General features: G+C 39.6%; 1 protein-coding gene and 1 pseudogene across 5 annotated transcripts in view; one reads left to right on the plus strand and one right to left on the minus strand.

Moving 5' to 3' along the window:
• SPATS2 (spermatogenesis associated serine rich 2) overlaps positions 1 to 20,983 on the plus strand; it is a 141,659-nt gene that overhangs the window by 83,403 nt on the left and 37,273 nt on the right. For all 5 annotated transcript variants that reach the window (XR_012518430.1, XR_012518429.1, XR_012518428.1 and 2 more), the window contains exons 3-5: positions 12,711 to 12,790; positions 19,082 to 19,190; positions 20,604 to 20,653. Coding sequence is in view for 2 of the 5 variants with exons in the window: in XM_003939134.3 (XP_003939183.1) it covers positions 12,711 to 12,790; positions 19,082 to 19,190; positions 20,604 to 20,653 (239 nt within the window). In the remaining 3 variants the exon portion in view is untranslated. The remainder of the gene's footprint in view (positions 1 to 12,710; positions 12,791 to 19,081; positions 19,191 to 20,603; positions 20,654 to 20,983) is intronic.
• Positions 3,479 to 4,539, minus strand: LOC104653073 (serine/threonine-protein kinase PAK 2 pseudogene; annotated as a pseudogene).

The raw sequence follows: 20,983 nt of genomic DNA on the forward strand, positions 1-20,983 counted from the left end.
AATCCCAGCTACTCAGGCGAGGAAGGCAGGAGAATCACTTGAACCCAGGAGGCAGAAGTTGTAGTGTGCCAGGGTCATGCCACCTTACTCCAGCTTGAGCAACAGAGTAAAACTCTGTCTGGAAAGAGAGAGAAAGGGAGGGAGGAAAGGGGGAGAGGGAGGAAAGGGAAGGAAGGGAGGAAGGGATGGAAAATGATGTAACTCAACAAAGGGAGGGAAGGAGGGAGGAAGGAAAATGATATAACTAAACACTCTTTCCATGAAAAGTGTTTCATTTTTCTTTTTTTTTTTTTTGGAGACAGAGTTTTGCTCTTGTTACCCAGGCTGGAGTGCAATGGCGCGATCTCGGCTCACCACAACCTCCGCCTCCTGGGTTCAGGCAATTCTCCTGCCTCAGCCTCCTGAATAGCTGGGATTACAGGCACGGGCCACCATGCCCAGCTAATTTTTTGTATTTTTAGTAGAGATGGGGTTTCATCATGTTGACCAGGATGATCTCGATCTCTTGACCTCGTGATCCGCCCGCCTCTGCCTCCCAAAGTGCTGGGATTACAGGCATGAGCCACCGCGCCCAGCCTAAAAAATGTTTCATTTTTCGTTCATCTCATTCAAAAAGGTTGAACTGTACTTTTTTAACAACTCAAGACAAGATTTTTTTCTGGCTACTCAAGTTGTTTCTTATTAAAAAGAATTTTTTGTATGTGTTCTGAGAATGAGAAGAACAAAATAAAAAGAAAAAAAAAATTTTTTTGAGACGGAGTTTTGCTCTTGTTTACCAGGCTGGAGTGCAATGGTGTGATCTCAGCTCACTGCAACCTTTGTCTCCCAGATTCAAGCGATTCTCCTATCTTAGCCTCCCAAGCAGCTGGGATTACAGGCACCTGCCACCATGCCTGATTAGTTTTTATATTTTTCGTAGAGACAAGGTTTCACCATGTTGGCCAGGCTGGTCTCGAACTCCTGACCACAGGTGATCCGCCTGCCTTGGCCTCCCAAAGTGCTGGGATTATAGGCGTGAGCCACTGTGCCTGGCCTCATTTCTCATTTTTAGGAGTAATTTTTATTTTACTTTTATTTTTTTGAGATTTTATTTTTTATTTTGTTTTTATTATTTTTTTTGAGTAATTTTTTTTATTTTTTATTTTTATTTGTTATTTTTTATTCGCCCTGTGGCACAGGCTGGAGTACAGTGGCATGATCTTGGCTCACTACAACCTCTGCCTCGCGGGTCCCAGTTCAAGCAGTTCTCCTACCTCAGCATCCCAAGTAGCTGGGATTACAGGCACAAGCCACCATGGCCAGCTAATTTTTGTATTTTTTAGTGGAGACGGGGTTTCACCATGTTGGCTAGTCTGATCTTGAACTCCTGACCTCGTGATCCACCCACCTCGGCCTCCCAAAGTGCTGGGATTACAGGTGTGAGCCACTGTGCCCAGCCAGGAGTAATTTTCTTCTGTGTAAAATAGACTGGTTTTATTGATAGTGCTGGAAATGTTTTGAGCCATTTGTTCACTTCCACCTGAAGTATTTATATTATTTGTATACCATTTTAAGTCTATTATTTTCTCTAAAAGTTAAATTCCCCACCTGAATTGTAAAATTATATTTGTGGGTTTGGTACAAATCGAAACATTAATAATAGAGATCAGAGAAAGAAAAATATATAATGTAGCAGCTCACCAGCTAATAAATCAACTGCATTTGCTTCTCATGTACCTTCTGGTTCTTCTCTATTAGCAAGACTTCTTGAATTCTGTTTAGTGGGCCGGGCATGGTGGCGCACCCCTGTAATCCCAGCACTTTGGGAGGCCAACGCAGGCAGATCACAAGGTCAAGAGATTGAGACCATCCTGGCCAACATGGTTAAACCCTGTTTCTACTAAAAATACAAAATGTAGCTGGGCATGGTGGAGCCCACCTGTAATCCCAGCTACTCGGAAGGCTGAGGCAGGAGAATTGCTTCAAACAGGGATGCGGAGGTTGCAGTGAGCCAAGATCACGCCACTGCACTCCAGCCTGGTGACAGAGTGAGACTCCGTCAAAAAAAAAAAAAAATCTCTTTAGTGATAATCATACCATAAGATAATCTTCTTCAGTTACCTTTTTTGAGTGTTTCCCAACCACCCAGTACAGTTCGTTGTATACTATCTTCTTAAGGGGCAATCAGAAGGGACTTGAGAAATACTATCATTAGCCTCTTAGCCTTGTTCCAGTGTTTTGCTACTTACCCATCAAAATTTTAAACTTATGTTCAGCATATTTGTTTCTGCCTTAATTTAAGCTCATACTTCTTTTGTGGCTTCAAGGGAATAAAGGACAATTGTTTGACATCCTCTTTTTTTTAAAAAAAAACTTTGAGGGTAAATAGGAAAGGCAATGTGAACATGAGTAGTGGTATAAAACATTTTTAGAACCAAACTCAGTTTTTAAATTCCATCTCTGTCACTAGCTAGCTAGGCTGTCCTAGCAAGCTAGGAAATCTCTTTACTGCTCTGGGTCTCCTCTTTCTTTCCCGTAAAATGGCAAGACGGCAGAAGACTTGTGTGTAGGGATATCAGGAGGATTAACAGAGATAATTCATGTAGAGCTCCTTCACGATGTCTAGCAGAATGAAGCACTCCTTAATGCCTGCTGCTGTTATGGTGGTCTGTTTAGCCTTTTTCAACTTTAGACCATTTATAATTCCTGTAACTCAGTAGTTCTTACCTGTTAGACCAAATGTTCCCTTTTTGTTTATTTATTTATTTTTATTATCTTTTTAAATTATCTTTTGAGATAGAGTCTTGCTCCATCAACCAGGCTGCAGTGAAGTGGCACAGTAAGCTCACTGCAGCCTCAAACATTTGAGCTCAAGCAATCATCCTGCCTTACTTAGCCTTTTGAGTAACTGGGACCACAGGAAAGCACCTGGCTACTTAAAAAAAAAATTATTATTTTTTTTTTGGTAAAGACAGGATCTCACTGTGTTGTCTAAGCAGGTCTCCAGTTTTAGGTTTCAAGTGATCTTCCTGGCTTGGCCTCCCAAAGGATTAAAGCTGCGAGCCACTGTACTTGGCCAAAATTTATATATATATATATATATATATATATATATTTTATCGCAATGATTTATTTATAAATATAGATCATTAGTCTTCTCTGTATACATGTAACAAATTCGAAACTTACTACCACGAAATTTCTATAACTGACTTTTTCACATTTTTTAAAAAAGGTAAAAATCACACACTTTTCTTCCCTTCTTTCAGGTCAAGTTCTGAACTAAAGTATTACATGTAACAACAGCTGGTCCTAACTTTTATACAAAGTGAAACTATATAGAGCTCCTTAATAGGAGCTACATAATGTCTATTACACTTGCCTAGGCATGAGAAACTCAAAAGCAACTTAGAAGGAGCAAGTCAAGGAAAAGGAAAGCTATGAAGAAGGGAAAGACTAGCAGATGAAACAAATACTCTGAAAAACTCGAATCTGCCATTCAAGCAGCAATCTGTGCTTCATTCATGCAGGTTTCTGTTACAACATCAGTAAGTGACCCACCAGCAAGGTACTCCATTACCACAAACAATTCGTGTCCTACCATGTAACTGTCCAAAAAGTTAACTATGTTGGGAGTTTTAAATTCTTTCATCAAAATCTCATTAATGATCAATTCCTTCTTTGGCTGTTTCTGTAAATTAATCTCTTTGATAGCAACCTCCTGTCCCAATGCAATGTCAGTAGCTGTGAAAACTGTACCAGAAGCCCCTTGTCCAAATTTTTCGTATCTTGTATATTTTTTCTTAGGGTCACCTATGCTTATAATAGTTCTTAATTTCTCCATAATCTCTTCATCTGTCATCTTAGTCTACTTTTCTGTTTGTCTGAGTACTTGGCACCACTATCAACATTTGAATCACCAACTCATGCAGGAACAGGGTCAATCACAGACCATGTGTAAATTGATTTCGTATGATCTGGTCTTGGGGCAATAACAGGAGGAGCAGTCTCATCATCATCATCATCTTTCTCTGTCACTACTGCTGATGTTTTCTGATCCCTTGGTATTCAGTTCTGGTGTTCCGGAAGGGAATCCATCTTTCTCAGGAGGAGTAAAGCTCAGATATTTCTGCTTCACTGTATTGGAGTCATAGAACTTTAAGACATCCAGCACAGCCTGAGGATTCTTGTTTTGCTCTAATTTGGTGATATTGGAGGTCTGTAGTAATCGAGCCCACTGTTCTGGCATTTCAGTGGATTCTCCATCAAAGCCAATATGGATAGTGTGTTCAAAATCAGATGAAGTAGAAATTTCTGTCCCTTCCTTTTCTTTCTTTTTACTTCCTTTCTCTGTGAGAACATAGAGATGATTTTCCTGGGGTTTTCCCAGATATTTCCCCAGATATTCCTGGGCTTTTTCTCCTCTGGAACAGAAGGGAAAGGTTTCAAACTGCGATTGGCTGACAAAGAGTCTTTGCCTCCAGTGCTAAAAATGGTACTGCTCATTCACACAGGAGGTGTTGGAGGCTTGTCTTCCAGTTCTTCATTATCAGACAGGATTCAGAATTAAGAAATGGCCACAGGCAAGCCAAGGTCCCTGCCGTAGCGCCTTGGTCCCCAGGGAGAGGATGGGAAGGAAGGGGCTACTTTCTTTTTTTATTTTATTTTATTTTATTGCATTTTAGGTTTGGGGGTACATGTGATGAACATGCAAGATTGTTGCATAGGTACACACATGGCAGTGTGGTTTGCTGCCTTCCGTCCCCTCACAAAATTTATATTTTAACCATTTTTAAGTGTATAGCTCAGTGGCATTAGTACATTCACATTGTTGTACAACCATTACTGTGATTCATGTCCAGAACTCTTTTCATATTGTAAAACCAAAACTCCATGCCCATTAAACAGTAATTTAACATTCCCTCCCAGTTGTTGGCAACTACCATTCTACCTACTGTCTGTGAATTTGACTACTCTACACTACACATATGTAAGTGAGGTTAGGCTGTGTTCAGTGGCTCATACCTGTAATCCTAGTACTTTGGGAGGATCATTGAGCCCAGGGGTTTGACACCAGCCTGGGCAACACAGTGAGACCCCCATCTCTCCAAAAAAAATTTTAAAAATTACCCAGGCATGGTGGCATGTGCTTTTAGTCCCCACTTCTTAGGAGGCTGAGGGAGCAGGATCACTTAAGAGCAGGAGGTTGAATCTGTAGTGAGCCAAGATTGCTCCAGTGTACTCCAGCCTGGGCGACAGAGCAAGACTCTCTCAAAACCGCCCCCCCAACAAAAATTTATTATCAAAAAGTTTAAGATTATAACAAGTAGAAAAGTATGAGGAACTCTTATATACCTGTAACCCAGGTTCAATAATTAGCTACATATGGCTATTTTTTTTTTGTCTGTGTTTCTACCCACCTTCGATGGTTTATTTTGAAGCAACTTGCTCCCACTATCTCAAGGAAAGACTTTTAGAATAAAACATAAAATGTTTCAACCAGAATGGAAAGAATTAATATCAGTATATTACATTAGAGAATGAAAAGGCAAGTTACCGAATGGGAGAAGAAACTTGGATCATGTTTAACAGATACAGAAATACAAATTCAATAAGAGAAAGATAACTCCCCTTTCCAGAAACTGGGCAGGAATAGGCATGTTAGGAAAGAGAATATCCAAATGGCTAATAATATATATAGGCATTCAGTCTTTTTAGAAGTAAGTGAAATGCAAATTGAAACCATAATGAGATAACTATAATACTGATCTCATACCAGAACCACTAAAATTAAAAAGAATAACAGAGCCAGGTGTGAAGACTCACGCCTTTAATCCCAGCACTTTGGGAGGTTTCGGTGGTCAGATCTCTGGAGCTCAGGAATTCGAGACCAGCCTGCGCAATATGGCAAAACCCCGTCTCTACAAAAAGTAAAAAATTAGCTGGGCATAGTGGCACATGCCTATAGTCTTACTATAATCTCAGCTACTCAGGAGGCTTAGGCTGGAGGATTGCTTGAGCCTGTGTAGTTGAGGTTGCAGTGAGCCGTGATTGTGTCACTACATGCAGCCTGGGCCACAGAGTGAGACCCTGTCTCAAAAAAGAAAAGAAAAGGGAATAACAAAAGCAAGAGTGTTTGGGGAACAATAGAAATGGCTGGGCATGGTGGCTCATGCCTGTAATCCCAGCACTTTGGGAGGCCCAGACAGGGAAATCACCTGAGTTCAGGAGTTTGAAACCAATCTAGCCATCATGGCAAAAACCCAACTCTATTGAAAATGCAAAAATTAGCTGGACATGATGGCACACGCCTGTAATCCCAGCTACTCTAGAGGTGGAGACGGTAGAATTGCTTGAGCCTAAGAGGTGGAGGTGGCAGTGAGCTGAGATCACACCACTGTACTCCAGCCTGGGCAACAGAGCAAGACTGTCACACACACACACACACACACACACACACACACACACACACGAAACTTTCAAACATTGCTAGTGAGAATCTAAACTGGTACAGCTTCTTTGAAAAACTAACAGTGTGTACTGAAGTTGAAGCTATACATGTCATATGATTTAGTTCTATTTTTGTATATATTCAGCAGAAATGCATTCCTAGGTACACCAGAACACTTCTACAAGAATATTGAAAACAGCATTATATGTATTGTCCCCAAACTGGAAGCAACCCAGTTGCCCATCACTAGCAGAATAGGTACATAATGGCATAATCCTACAGTGAAATATTATTCAGCAATGAAAATGAATAAACTGCCTGTACTTGTAAGAATGTAACGTGACTTTTAGAACGTGATGTTGAGCAAAAATCCAAATGCACACCAAAAATAAAATGCATACAGGGTTATCCCTTTTATAGATAATGGTGTGACTAAACCATTATTCTTAGGGATGTATACTTAAGTGGTATGAATTTTAAAGGAAGTGGAAGTCCAGAGAGTGATTACCTTTGGTGAGTGGGAGATAATTGAAAGGGGACATGAGGAAGACTTCTAGGTACTAGCAGTGTTTTATTTCTTAAGTAGTACTTGGGTATTTGCTTTGTGATAAATTATCACACTATAATTCTTTATGTATTTGCACCACACGTGCGTTATATTTCACCATAACTTTTTTTTTTTTTTTTTTTTTTTTTTTTGAGACGGAGTTTCGCTCTTGTTACCCAGGCTGGAGTGCGATGGCGCGATCTCGGCTCACCACAACCTCCGCCTCCTGGGTTCAGGCAATTCTCCTGCCTCAGCCTCCTGAGTAGCTGGGATTACAGGCACGCGCCACCATGCCCAGCTGATTTTTTGTATTTTTAGTAGAGACGGGGTTTCACCATGTTGACCAGGATGGTCTCGATCTCTTGACCTCGTGATCCACCCGCCTCGGCCTCCCAAAGTGCTGGGATTACAGGCTTGAGCCACCGCGCCCGGCCTTTTTTTTTTTTTAAAAAAAGAGAACATTTCATTTGGCCAGAACAGGTTTAAACAAGTGTGTTACTTAAGTAGAGTGCCTCTTACCATCACAGGTTTAACACTTAAAGCTGCCTTGTGATAATTTTAACAATTATTTGGAGACAGGATATTTATAATTGAAGTTGATTATTGACTTCTGTGTGGGTTTAAGAAAAAGGAATCTGACAGGCTTCTCATTCACATGAAGGTTAATGAGTGAAGAGTGACAGATTTTGCAGTGCTGTAGTGTTATGAGAAAGGTCATGGTTTAGTTGGAGACAGAAGCATGCAATTAGGATTGACCTATTCATTTCTTTACTTTGAAGCAAGGTAAGATGGGGTGGGGTGGGGAGGGAAAGCATTCACTGTTTTACAGTGCTAGAAGGAATATCTAGAGCAAAGTCTTTTATAACAACAAACAACTTCTCTGAGATCTAAACTGGAATTAGTGCCATCATGTATGAAAAGAAACACAGTTAAAATAAGAAATCATTTCCCATTCCTCACTGTCCAGATTCTCACCAGCTATTCTGTACTGATCTTAATTAACTGAAAATTTGAGTTTTAATACCTGGTTGTCCATTACTGGCAGAATAGATAGATAAATAATGGCATAATCATACAATAAAATATTATTCAGTAATTGTATTAGTCTGTTTTCATGCTGCTGATAAAGACATACCCGAGACTGGGCAATATACAAAAGAAAGAGGTTTGTTGGATATACAGTTCTACATGACTGGGGAGGCCTCACAATCATGGCAGAAGGGAAGAAGGAGCAAGTCACATCTTAAGTATGTGGCAGCAGGCAAAGAGAGAGCTTGTGCAGAGATTATTTTTAAAACCACCAGATCTCATGAGACCCATTCACTATCACACATGATTCAGTCATCTCCTACTTGGTCTCTCACACAACACATGGGAATTATGGGAGCTGTAAGATGAGATTTGGGTGGGGATGCAGAGCCAAACCATATGAAAATGAATAAACTGCCTTTACTTGCAAGAATTTAACATGAGTCTCACAACATGATGTTGAACAAAAATCCAAATGCATGCCAAAAATAAAATGCAGCGTTATTCCTTTTATAGGTAAAGGTCAAACTAAACCATTAATATTTAGGGATATATGCTCTGCCAAACCTCTTTAGATAGGACCCAAGGTGGTAGAGCTTTTAATAATTTCCACTTCATAACAGTGTTATTGTGGAGGTCTAGCCTATGTATTTAGTACTGTATAGTTTGATAAATTAATGCATTGTTGCTATGTTGAGATGGTTAATTCATCTTTTTACCAGTCTCTTCCACTAGACTGTAAAACTCTTTAAGAGAGCAAAAAACATGTGTCTTGTTCACTGTTGTATCTAGTGTAACTCAGCGTCTACGGCAGTACATGGATGTACGAAATATCTCTTAGAGATCTTGTTGACATTCTTTTGTATGTATACCAAGAAGTAGAATTGCTGGATCATATGGTAGTTATATGTTTTATCCTTTAAGGAACCAGTATATGGCTTTTATTGGCACTGTACCGTTTTGTATTTCCACCAGCAATGCACCAGAATTCCAGTTTCTCTGCATTCTTGCCACACATTTTGTTTTTTGTTGTTTTTTTAAATAAATAAATATGCATCCTGGGTATAAATATAATCAGAACTTTAAACCAAATTAATTCTAAAATACTTAGTACAATATGATCTTTGGGTTAAATTATAAATTAACAGCAGAATGAAACTATGTTTTAAAGCTTGTCAAGACACCTGTTCAAGGTTGATTTAATACATGGAATAAGCAGACTCAGCTGTTTCTGTGTCATTCTCAGTGCCTAAAACAACTTTTGCCTAATTTTTGAAGCCAGCAAAAACAATAATAACAAAAGCTGCAGTATTTACAAATTTGCCATTTATACTAACATACTTTTTCTAAAACATACCTGAATGTGTGCTATTTGAAGTAATCCCAGAAAAACTTCTGAAAGGGTTCCTGATACAGCAAAATAACTAAGAAGGCTCAAGCTCAAGGCTCCCTCATACTCTTTTTTTTTTTTTTTTTTTTGAGACAGAGTCTTGCTCTGTTGCCCAGGCTGGGATGCAGTGGTGCAATCTCAGCTAACTGCAGCCTCTGCCTCTCGGGTTTAAGCAGTTCTCCTGCTTCAGCCTCCCCAATAGCAGGGATTACAGGTGTGTGCCACCATGCCCAGCTAATTTTTGTATTCTTAGTAGAATATCATGTTGATATTCTCACAATGTTGGCTGGTCTCAAATTCCTGACCTCCAGTTATATGCCTACCTCCACCTCCCAAAGTGCTGGAATTATAGGCATGAGCCACCACACCCAGCCTAGGCTTCCTCATATTTTTTTATGAATCTTGCTTGAGAATTTTTTTTTCCTGAACACCCAGGATTACTTAGGAAATATTCAACAGCACTTTTTCCTTAAAAATGTATTTCTGGGGTGGGCGTGGTGGCTCATGCCTGTAATCCAAGTACTTTGGAGGCCAAGGTGGGCAATTCACCTGAGGTCAGGCGTTCAAGACCAGCCTGACCAACATGGTGAAACCCCATCTTTCTATTAAAAAAAAAATGTATTTCTGATAGAATACATGCTCTTGTATCATAACTAAATATTAGTAAGATGAAATCCTGCTTTATTTCTTACCAATAGAATTAGATAAATCTTAAGCTTTCTTTTCATGAAAAAACAAGAGTTTAAAAATCACTAAGTATTGTTGATGGGAATTAAAAATTACTTTCTGTATAATACTGAGAGACATTTAAGCTCCACTTGATTGAAGTAAGGTTTTGGATCTACTTAAGGTGTTGGTTAAAAAGGCAATATTAGCTAGTGAATAGACAAATTAAGATGTTAGATTATTGCTTTCTCTTTTTGGTGACCTCATGTCATAGAATATAAATGCAAAATTGTCATTTGTGCCGTCCTGACCTGCACAGACCATCTCAGTGCCTCCCATGCCCCCTGGCTTACTTGAGTTTGGCCATTAGGCAGCATTGGCAGGAGAGTCAGAGGCAGGGAGGAGAGTTAGGTAGGGACATTTATTCCTGTAATCTTCTCTGAGGGGTAGCTGTGGACTGAGTGTGTCATTTGACCAAAGATCACAGCAACTGCCTGATGGCCCTCTCCATACCAGATGAAACAAAGATAAAAGGGCTCTTTCTGTCTTTGGCTCCTGTAACTGCTCCTTCCTCACACACATGTCTCGGGTAGTGGTGCACATTGCTTAAAAACCAGCAAAAACAGTAACGAGGTACAGCGCTATAAGGTAGTTTCCTTACTCTCTGCTAGCACCTTTGAAAATAGTCCTTTTATTAAACTCTATTAAGATTGCCCAATTTGAGTATGCTATTCGCTTCCTGTTTGGGATCCTGACTGAAATAGCTGCTTGATGTATTTTTAATCATCCTAAATAGTATTCCGGATAAACCCTAATTATGCTCATTTGTTTTGGCCAATAATTGTTTGCAGAACCATCCTTTGTTTTTTGTTTGTTTGTTTGTTTTTGAGACAGGATCTCTCTCTGTCACCCAGGCTGGAGTGCAGTGGTGCATTCATGATTCACTGCAGCCTCAGCCCCCTAGACTCCAGCTATCTTCCTGCCTCAGCTTCTCAAGTAGCTGGGACTACAGGCACATGCCACCATGCCCAACTAATTGTTCTCCTTTTTCTATAGGCAGGGTTTCACCATATTGTCCAGGCTGCTCTCCAACTTCTGGGCTCAAGCAATCCACCTGCCTTGGCCTCCCAAAATGTTGGGATTATAGGGATGAACCACCATGCCTAGCCTACCCTTTGTTTTCCCTGTAGTTTGTGTCATTCTAGTGTGTTGTTAAAGGAAAAAACAAAAAACAGAGCTAGATAAGTATAAGAGGCTAGTAATAGAACCCAAAATGCTGTTTTATGTTCCCTCTTTTCCCTAAAGGAGATTGGTGGTTTAATTCATTAAGTGGATTATTGATGTCCTTTGTATCATCTCACTGCTCATTAATACCTCTTTGGGGGAGGATACATTAAAACATTTGAGTTATATCATTTGGCTGATCTATAGGAATTCTGAGAAGATTCCTAATAGTACTTTGGTTCTATAGGACCTTCATTTTTGTAGACTGTGTCTCTTTTTAATTAATAAAAATTAATTGGGAGTTAACCATTATTATATAGTCATCTAGAAGACTCAAGCTTAAATACCAAGTTTGTATAAGTGTAACCCGATTTTTCATTTGAGTAGCAGTCTAGAAACAGCCAGTATTAACAAAGGTTAAATCTAAATTAGTTCAGGGTTCAAGATTAAGCCATGAAAGAAGCTTCAATTAAAACATATCTGTAATATCAGCAAAATAATTTGGAAAGTGTATGAGAATATTACTGTGGGTTTTTTGTACCCCATTTCTCAACATTTTTCCTTTTACTTGCGTTGTTGAAATTTTAACTCCTAAGCTATTTCTGAGTACAGTGCCGAGATCAGTAATATTGCTATCACCTGGGAATAAAAATCTGCCACAGGCCAGAATGTTGAATCACAACCTACACCTTAACATAAGTATCCATAGGGGTTAAGTATGCACATCAGAATTTGGAAAGTACTCTAACAATTTCCTGAGATTGTATCTTATTGCTTTAAAACAAAGTTGTTGAGTGTTAAAGCTTAAGTAATTTATTGATCACTTAGGCAGGGGTAAAGAAACTGATTAAATTTGCACATAACATTTTCTTTGTAAGTACAGAGAAACCAGAATATTTGTTTATTTTTGTAATTATGGATACTTTGCTTTATTAAGCATTATGTTAGGGATGCACACATGAATGCATTCACGGGTTTATAGTCTACTAACATAGCATTTATGGTTCCATCTAGAAGAGGAAATTACTTTGTGTTATTAATGTTACAGAAGCTTCCATCCCACTCACATTTTCAGATTCTTTAGTGTTAAATTTCACCATGGGAAGCTATTTATTTGTAGCATTTTTAGAGGGCCTTACAGTGGGATAATTAACAATGATATCAAGGATTACAGGAGAGTCTAATATAGTTTATGTATTTAGTGTTTTCCTCAAGCTGTGACAGTTTCCATTAAAATTAAATTTTTGTTTTATAAGTTTAATTCGAAACTCAGTTATAAGTTATCTACGTAATAGAATTTGCCAGATAGCAACTAAGTAGCTCATTGTTTTATGGGACACAAGCAGCCAGTTTTGGCCCTTCTGTCTTGGGAATGGATTACATTTGGATCATGTTGAATATGTTTTTCCTTCTTATTCTTTCAGATTCATCAGGATTCATTTTTGATTTACAGTCCAATACTGTACTGGCCCAGGGAGGAGCTTTTGAGAACATGAAAGAGAAGGTAAGACTAGTCACTGTGGATAGTAAACTTGAATGTCATAGGAAAATTTAGGTACTAATATGACTAGTGGCTACCACAAACTCATTACGAGAGTGAAATTTTAATAATAAAACAATGCCACTATATAGCAGAGAGTGACGGCCATGTAAGTTCTGATTGTGCAGAACCTGTTAACAGAACCTATTAAATGCAAACATGATTTTTTTTTTGCCTATCTCCATATATATTCATTCTAAATTCTCTTGAAGATGTTCAATATTAATTAGTTTATTAATATTTATATGACTGAGTATATCTCATTTGGCAACATTCCTTAAGGAACAATCTGAATAGGATCCTCCCAAGTACTTGAAGAGCATTCTTAAGTGCAGAAGGCTTCAGAGCAAGAGAAAAAATAGGTCTTTTGTGGTTTTTTGTTTGTTTGTTTGAGACAGAGGCTCACTGTATCACCCAGGCTGGAGTGCAGTGGCACAATCTCAGCTCACTGCAATCTCCACCTCCTGGGTTCAAGTGATTCTCGTGCGTTAGCCTCTCAAGTAGCTGGCATTACAGGTGTGCGCTACCATGCTCAACTAATTTTTATATTTGTAGTGGAGACAGGGTTTCTCCAGGTTGGCCAAGGTGGTCTCAAACCCCTAGCCTCAAGCAATCTGCCCACCTCAGCCTCCCAGACTGTTGAGATTATGAACCAGAGCCACCACACCCAGCCAGAAATAGATCTTTTAAGGAGTATTTTTTTTTTTTTGGAAGAAAACCAAGTAGTTCTAGTAATGTAACCCTCAATGAGCTGTGTTGAGAAAAACATAAGATCTATATGTGCTTTCTCTCTTTTCTTTTTTGAGACAGAGTCTTGCTCTGTCGCCCAGGCTAGAGTGCAGCGCGATCTTGGTTCCCTGAAGCCTTTGCCTCCAGGGTTCAAGCGATTCTCATGCCTCAGCCTTCTGAGTAGCGGGATTTCAGGTGTGTGCCACCATGCTGGGTTAATTTTTATATTTTTAGTAGAGACAGAGTTTTGCCATGTTGGCCAGGCATGTCTTGAACTCCTGACCTCAGTCAATCCGCCTGCCTCAGCCTCCCAACCACCACGCCCAGCCTCTCTGTCTTTTTTTTTTTTTTAATTGTTGACTCTGGAGTCCTGTACAGTGGTTGAGAACTATAAATACTCATATTTTAAATTATCAGAATCTTACCTTTATCATGGAGTCTGTAAGTTTTGCCTAAAGTTCATTTTTTAGGGATCATTGCTGTGATTGATACATGTTAAGTTGCTTATCTCAAAAATGTATTAACCTTCATTGGATTACAAACTGTGTACCTTCTCACTTGTATGGTTCTATTTTTATTTTTATTTTTTTGAGACAGAGTCTCACTCTGTTGTCCATGCTGGAGTGCCATGGCGTGATCTCAGCACACTGCAGACTTTGCCTCCAGGGTTCAAGCAATTCTCCTGCCTCAGCCTCCTGAGTAGCTGGGACTACAGGCATGTACCACCATGCCTGGCTAATTTTTGTATTTTTAGTAGAGATGGGGTTTTGCCATGTTTGCCAGACTGATCTCGAATTTGTGGCCTCAGGTAATCTGCCCACCTCGGCCTCCAAAAGTGCTGGGATTATAGGCGTGAGTCACTGCACCTGGCCATCACTTGTATGATTTTAAACCATATTGTTTTCAATTAAGTCTGAAACAAGAAGAGCATAGGATGATGGGTAAGCAAGAGTGCTAAAAATGACTTAAGTTCTTACAGACTCTGCCTATTACTTCTACAAGTTACTTTCTAAGCCTGTCTCTTCATTCATAAAAAGACCTCATTTTTGAGCAGTATGACTGATCAGATAACCCGAAGCCTTTTGTTTTTGAGACAGAGTCTCACACTGTTGCCCAGGCTGCAATGTAGTGGTATGATCTTGGCTCACTATAACCTCTGCCTCCTGGGTTCAAGTGATTCTCCTGCCTCAGCCTCCTGACTTGAAGACATTTTTAATATAAAATACCTAGAAATAGGCCAGGCACGGTGGCTCATACCTGTAATCTCAACTCTTTGGGAGGCCAAGGTGGGTGGATCACCTAAGGTCAAGAGTTTGAGACCAGCTTGATCAACATGGAGAAACCCTGTCTCTACTAAAAAAATACACACACACACACACACACACACACACAATTAGCTGAGCATGGTGGCCCATGCCTATAATCCCAGCTATTTGGGATTGATACACATCAGTGTATCAGTTGGCTTATTGCTACTGGGGACTTTTGAACACAATATTCTTACTATGTGGGATTAGAGAGATACATTTAAAGGGTAAAGGGTAAAAATAATTGCAAATCTGAGAGGCTGAGGCAGGAGAATCACTTGAACCCAGGAGGTGGCGGTTGTGGTGAGCTGAGATGGCGCCATTCCCCTTCAGCCTCGGCAACAAGAGTGAAACTCTGTCTCAGAAAAGAAATACTGGATGAAAAATAACATATATAATTATATATCATTTTGAATGTATACCTGAATATAAGAAGTAAGGGAAATCCCTAGAGGGAACTAAAAACCAGAATAGTGAGCTTGAACTGTTAATAGGTAACTGTGGTAAGTTTTGCCAGTCTCAGTAACACATGGTTTTTACCACACAGTGCCATTAAGCCCAGTAGTCCCAGCACTTTGGGGAAGCTGAGGTGGGAGGATCCCTTGATCACAGGAGTTTGAGATCAGCTTAGGCAACATAGTGAGACCTTGTCTCTAAAAAAATTAAGAAAAAAAAATTAGCCAGATGTGGTGACACATGTCTGTGGTCTTAGTTACTCAGGAGGCTGAGGCAGGAGGATTGCTTGAGCCAGGGAGGTCAAAGTTGCAGTGAGTCAAGATCACAGCACTGCACTCCAGCCTGGGAGACAGTAAGACTGTCTCAAACAAAACCAAAAACCCAAACGAAAAGATTAGAACTGAGATCTTATGTAAGCTTGGCATTTAAAAAATGTTTCACCTTCAGGGAAAGGGTGAACTAGAATAAATCTTTCCCTGATTTTTTCTTTCTTTCTGTTTTTTTTGGAGGTGGAGTCTCACTCTGTCAGGGCTAGAGTGTAATGGTGAAATCCCCGGCTCACTGCAACCTCTGCCTCCCAGGTTCAAGCAATTCTCCTGTCTCAGCCTTCTAAGTACCTGGGATTAGAGATGTGCACCACCACGCCTAGCTAATTTTTGTATTTTTAGTAGAGACAGGGTTTCACCATGTTGGATAAGCTGATCTTGAACTCCTGACCTCACTCAGGTGATCTGCCTGCCTCGGCATCCCAAAGTGCTAGGATTACAAGCATGAGCCACCACACCTGGGGCCACTGACTTTTGAACACAATATTTTTACTATGTGGGTTTAGAGAGATACACTTAAAGGGTAAAAAGAATTGCAAATCTTAAATTTTATTCAATGGTTTTATTAGTAGTAATATTAATGGTGGTAACATTATATTGTAGGGTTGTTTTATGATTATTATAAAATAAAGCAAATTAGTGAATAATGTTTTTAGGAACTAAAACTTTTGGTTAAGAGAGAAGAGATACATGTTTAAAATAAGATGAGAAAAGGTCTTTTTTTTTTTTTTTTTTTTTTTTTGAGGCAGAATCTCTGTCACCCAGGCTGGAGAGCAGTGGCACGATACTGGCTCATTGCAACCTCTGCCTCCTGGGTTAAAGCGATTCTTCCACCTCAGCCTCCTGAGTAACTGGGATGACAGGCACCCACCACCATACCTGGCTAATTTTTGTATTTTTAGTAGAGATGGGATTTTACCATATTGGCTAGACTGGTCTCGATCTCCTGACCTCATGATCCACCTGCCTCAGCCTCCCAAAGCGCTGGGATTACAAGTGTGAGCCACTGTGCCTGGCTGAGAAAAGGTCTTTTAGTAGTATATTTGAATTGAGGATGTCAGTGTGAACTCATTATTTAACCAAAAAAATCTCCTAGTTTCATCCACTGAAAGAGTCTAAAAACAATGACTCCCCAATAGCAATAAGCACACCTAGCTCGTAGATACTGGTTTCTAATTACCATTCCTCATCAAAAGGAACCAGAGCTTCTTTGAAAAATAATCAATTTTGCATTGTACAGTAAAACAATAAATAAAAATTATAAGAATTGGAAAGGCAGAGAAAAACTGATGTTATTGGCCAGGGGCAGTGGCTCATGCCTGTGATCCCAGCACGTGGGGAGGCCGAGGCAGGAAGATCACTTGAGGCCAGGAGTTCAAGACCAGCCTGGTCAACATAAGGGAACCCCCCAAAATCTTTTTAGCCAAGCCTAGTGGCATGCGCCTGTAGTCTCAGCTATTCAGGAGGCTGAGGTGGGAGCATTGCTGGAGCCCAGAAGTTCAGGGTTGCAGACCTATGAATGCACCACTGTACTGCAGCCTGAGTGATACAGTGAGACCATCTCAAAAGAAACAAAAAACAAATGAAACCCTGTCTGTTATTTATAAGCAATACAATTATCTACATAGAAAATCCAAGAAAGGAACAAATTAATAGGACTAATAAGAGTTCAAGGTTGCTGGATATAAAATGGGTATATAAACGTGAAAACAAAATATACAGTTATTGTAAATTGTATATTTTTTGTGCATGTGATCCTCCTGCCTTTACCTCCCCAATTGTGTGTGTGTGTGTGTGTGTGTGTGTGTGTGTGTGTGTGTTTGTGTGTGTGTATTTTTTTAAGATGGAGTCTTACTCTGTTGCCCAGGCTGGAGTGGAGTGGCACAATCTTGGCTCACTGCAACCTCCACCTCCTGGGTTCCAGCAGTTTTCCTTTGTCAGCCTCCTGAGTAGCTGGAATTACAGGCATGTGCCACCATGCCCAGCTAATTTTTGTATTTTTAGTAGAGACAGAGTTTTACCATGTTGGTCATCCTGGTCTCGAACTTCTGACCTCGTGATCTGCCTGTGTTGGCCTCCCAAAGTGCTAGGATTACAGGCATGAGCCACTGTGCCCAGTCATACTTTTTTTATTCTCAAAAAATAGGAAAAAACAAACAAACAAACAAACAAAAAAAACAGGCCAGGCACGGTGGCTCAAGCCTGTAATCACAGCACTTTGGGAGGCAGAGACAGGCAGATTACTTGAGGCCAAGAGTTTGAGACCAGCCTGGCCAACATAGTAAAACGCCATCTCTACTAAAAATACAAAAATTAGCTGGGCACAGTGATGCATGCCTGTAATCCTGGCTACTCAGGAGGCTAGGGCACGAGAATCACTTGAACGTGGGAGGCGGAGGTTGCAGTGAGCCAAAATCACACCACTGCCCTCCAGCCTGTGTGTTAGAGACAGTCTCTAAATAAATAAATATTGACGAGAATCATTTGAATTTGGGAGGCAGAATTTGCAGTGAGCCAAGATCACACCACTGCACTTCAGCCTGGGCGACAGAGCGAGACTGTCTCAAACTGACTGACTGACTGACTGACTGACTGACTTGACTGACTGACTGACTGACTGACTAACTAAATAAATAAATAAAAGATACATTTATCAACATGAAAAAAAATTTTTTAGAATAATGCTATGTGAAAAGAACAAATTAAAGATAAATATGTATGATATATTTACGTATTTATATAATGCAAAATAATAGTGTATATTACCTATGGATATACACACATATCATAAAAATGCAAAAGCGTGTATTGAAATAATACCAAGTTCAGGGTAGAAATCTCTAGAGAGAGAAGAAGGGAAATAGGATTTATTAGGTGTTCATGGGGGCTTCAGTTATATTTATTTTGTTTTAGTAAACTCGGTGTCATGAAGTTGGTGTTCATTATGTTGTATATGCCCGAAATAGGTTATAACAATTTAAATTGTTTGTATAAATTATCTGTATTTTACAATTAATAACATGCAAAGTAAAAAATGTTTCCAAAAAATCTTACACAGAAATTTAAGTTTTATTGTTGCTAGTTCATTTACCTTTCCACCTTTCTCTACAGTATTCTAAAAATGAGGAAATGTTGATGCTGTATTAATACCTGATACCAAAATTAAACCACCTTTTCTTGTTATGAAATCTAGCACGTAACTTCTATTTCTAGCAATGTTCTGCATTTGTAAGTTTTTAAATTAATTTTTCACATGCTGTTATCACTTACCTATTAATCATTCCTAGTGAGATGGTTGTATGTACTCTAACTGATGCTAAAGAGTAATACAGATTGTTAAAAATGAAATATCACTCTTTTCGTTATTCTCTGTATAGGCCTCAGCTGCCTAGTGACCTACTAATGTTAGAATTAAATGACCCTGTCATCTTTTCCAGATAAATGCAGTGCGTGCAATAGTTCCCAATAAGAGCAACAATGAAATCATCCTGGTTTTGCAGCACTTTGATAACTGTGTGGATAAAACAGTACAGGCATTCATGGAAGGTAATCCTGACCCAGTTTTTAAAATAAATTTATATTTGTTCAAATAGAATTTGCTTCAGACTTTCATAACATTCAGAAATCCAGTGATTCATAGGTGACATATAACAGATCCCATGAAAACATAACATACCATGACATTTGAAGATACCTCTTTCAGCCCTAGAAGCTGAAATAAGCTATGTGGTGTCTATAAAGAGACAAGCTGGAGAAAACTCTATCATTTCACCTAAATGTTCTCTAATGGTATTTAAGAGGAAATCATGTGGTCAGTGGTATAAGGGACTTCACTGGAGTTGGGTTGAATAAGAATTTAAGAGACTCTTGGCCGTATGCGGTGGCTCACACCTATAATCCCAGCACTTTGGGAGGCCGAGGTGGCCAGATCACGAGGTCAAGAGATCGAGACCATCCTGGTCAACCTGGTGAAACCTCGTCTCTACTAAAAATACAAAAATTAGCTGGACATGGTGGCATGCGCCTGTAGTCCCAGCTACTCAGGAGGCTGAGGCAGGAGAATTGCTTGAACCCCAGAGGCGGAGGTTGCAGTGATCCAAGATCTCGCCACTGCACTATAGCCTGGCTATAGAGCAAGACTACATCTCGAAAAAAAAAAAAAAAAGAATTTAAGAGACTCTTAACATCAAAGTAGTGATTCAGTGGCCCACCAACAGATGGCAAATTCAAGGACTCAGTATTGTCTTCCAGATTCTAGTATTATTAGTTTGGCTCTGGCAAGTGACTCAAATGTGTGGGTTTGAATTTCCTTCTCTAATATGTAGGTGAATGGCAGGCTTAGTCAAGCTTTCAGATTTATGGCATTGACAAGTGTTTTATAAACTTCCTTCCATGTAACGTGTTTGAGAAAAACTATCTGAAGCTATTGTGTCTTTGAAAACAATATCAGGTTAGGTCTCCGTTTTTACTTTCCTGAATCTGACAGCATAGGATACACAGGTTTGAATACTGTAAGGTTTTTCTTTATCTTCATCTTTTAAAAAAAATAATGTTACTCTTTGGGTCTAGGGTAATGTGCAGCTGTCTTCAAAACAATATAGCCAAGGTGGTGTCTAACTGGAGGGGAAGGAATGGCAGAAACCACTGTGCCATCCCCTTCATACTTGGTCTAAGATGTGTAGATAAGAGAATCTTCACAATGGCCCAGCTACATTAGTCTCTTCTTGGAAGAACTTACTGAGGAAATTACTTGGAGAAGAGGGGTCTTAGTAGGCAGGTATTTCAAAGGGAAGCATGGCATGATTATCTCATTATATTACTTTAAACCTGATCCTTAACTTTTCCTGTTAGGAGCTTTGTAAATTCTCCAGCAATTACAAAGTAGGAGGACACTGACTCCTGCTTGACTACTGTGTGTGTGGCAGGAGAAAAAAAATCTGTAATTGGTTTCTCTTACAGGTAGTGCCAGTGAAGTACTCAAAGAATGGACAGTAACAGGCAAGAAAAAGGTAAAATGAATTACATTTAAAAGCATGATGATGTTTATATTATTTTTGAAAATTTAGGCTCTGCAAAAATATTTGAAAGAAAAGGTTTACATACATAGCTTCAGTTTACCTGGTTAAAAAATGTCTTCTGGCCGGGCGCAGTGGCTCAAGCCTGTAATCCCAGCACTTTGAGAGGCTGAGGTGGGTGGATCACGAGGTCAAGAGATCGAGACCATCCTGGTCAACATGGTGAAACCCCGTCTCTACTAAAAATACAAAAAATTAGCTGGGCATGGTGGTGCGTGCCTGTAATCCCAGCTACTCAGGAGGCTGAGGCAGGAGAATTGCCTG

Source organism: Saimiri boliviensis, chromosome 7, assembly GCF_048565385.1.
Source record: "Saimiri boliviensis isolate mSaiBol1 chromosome 7, mSaiBol1.pri, whole genome shotgun sequence".
Classification (NCBI taxonomy): domain Eukaryota; kingdom Metazoa; phylum Chordata; class Mammalia; order Primates; family Cebidae; genus Saimiri; species Saimiri boliviensis.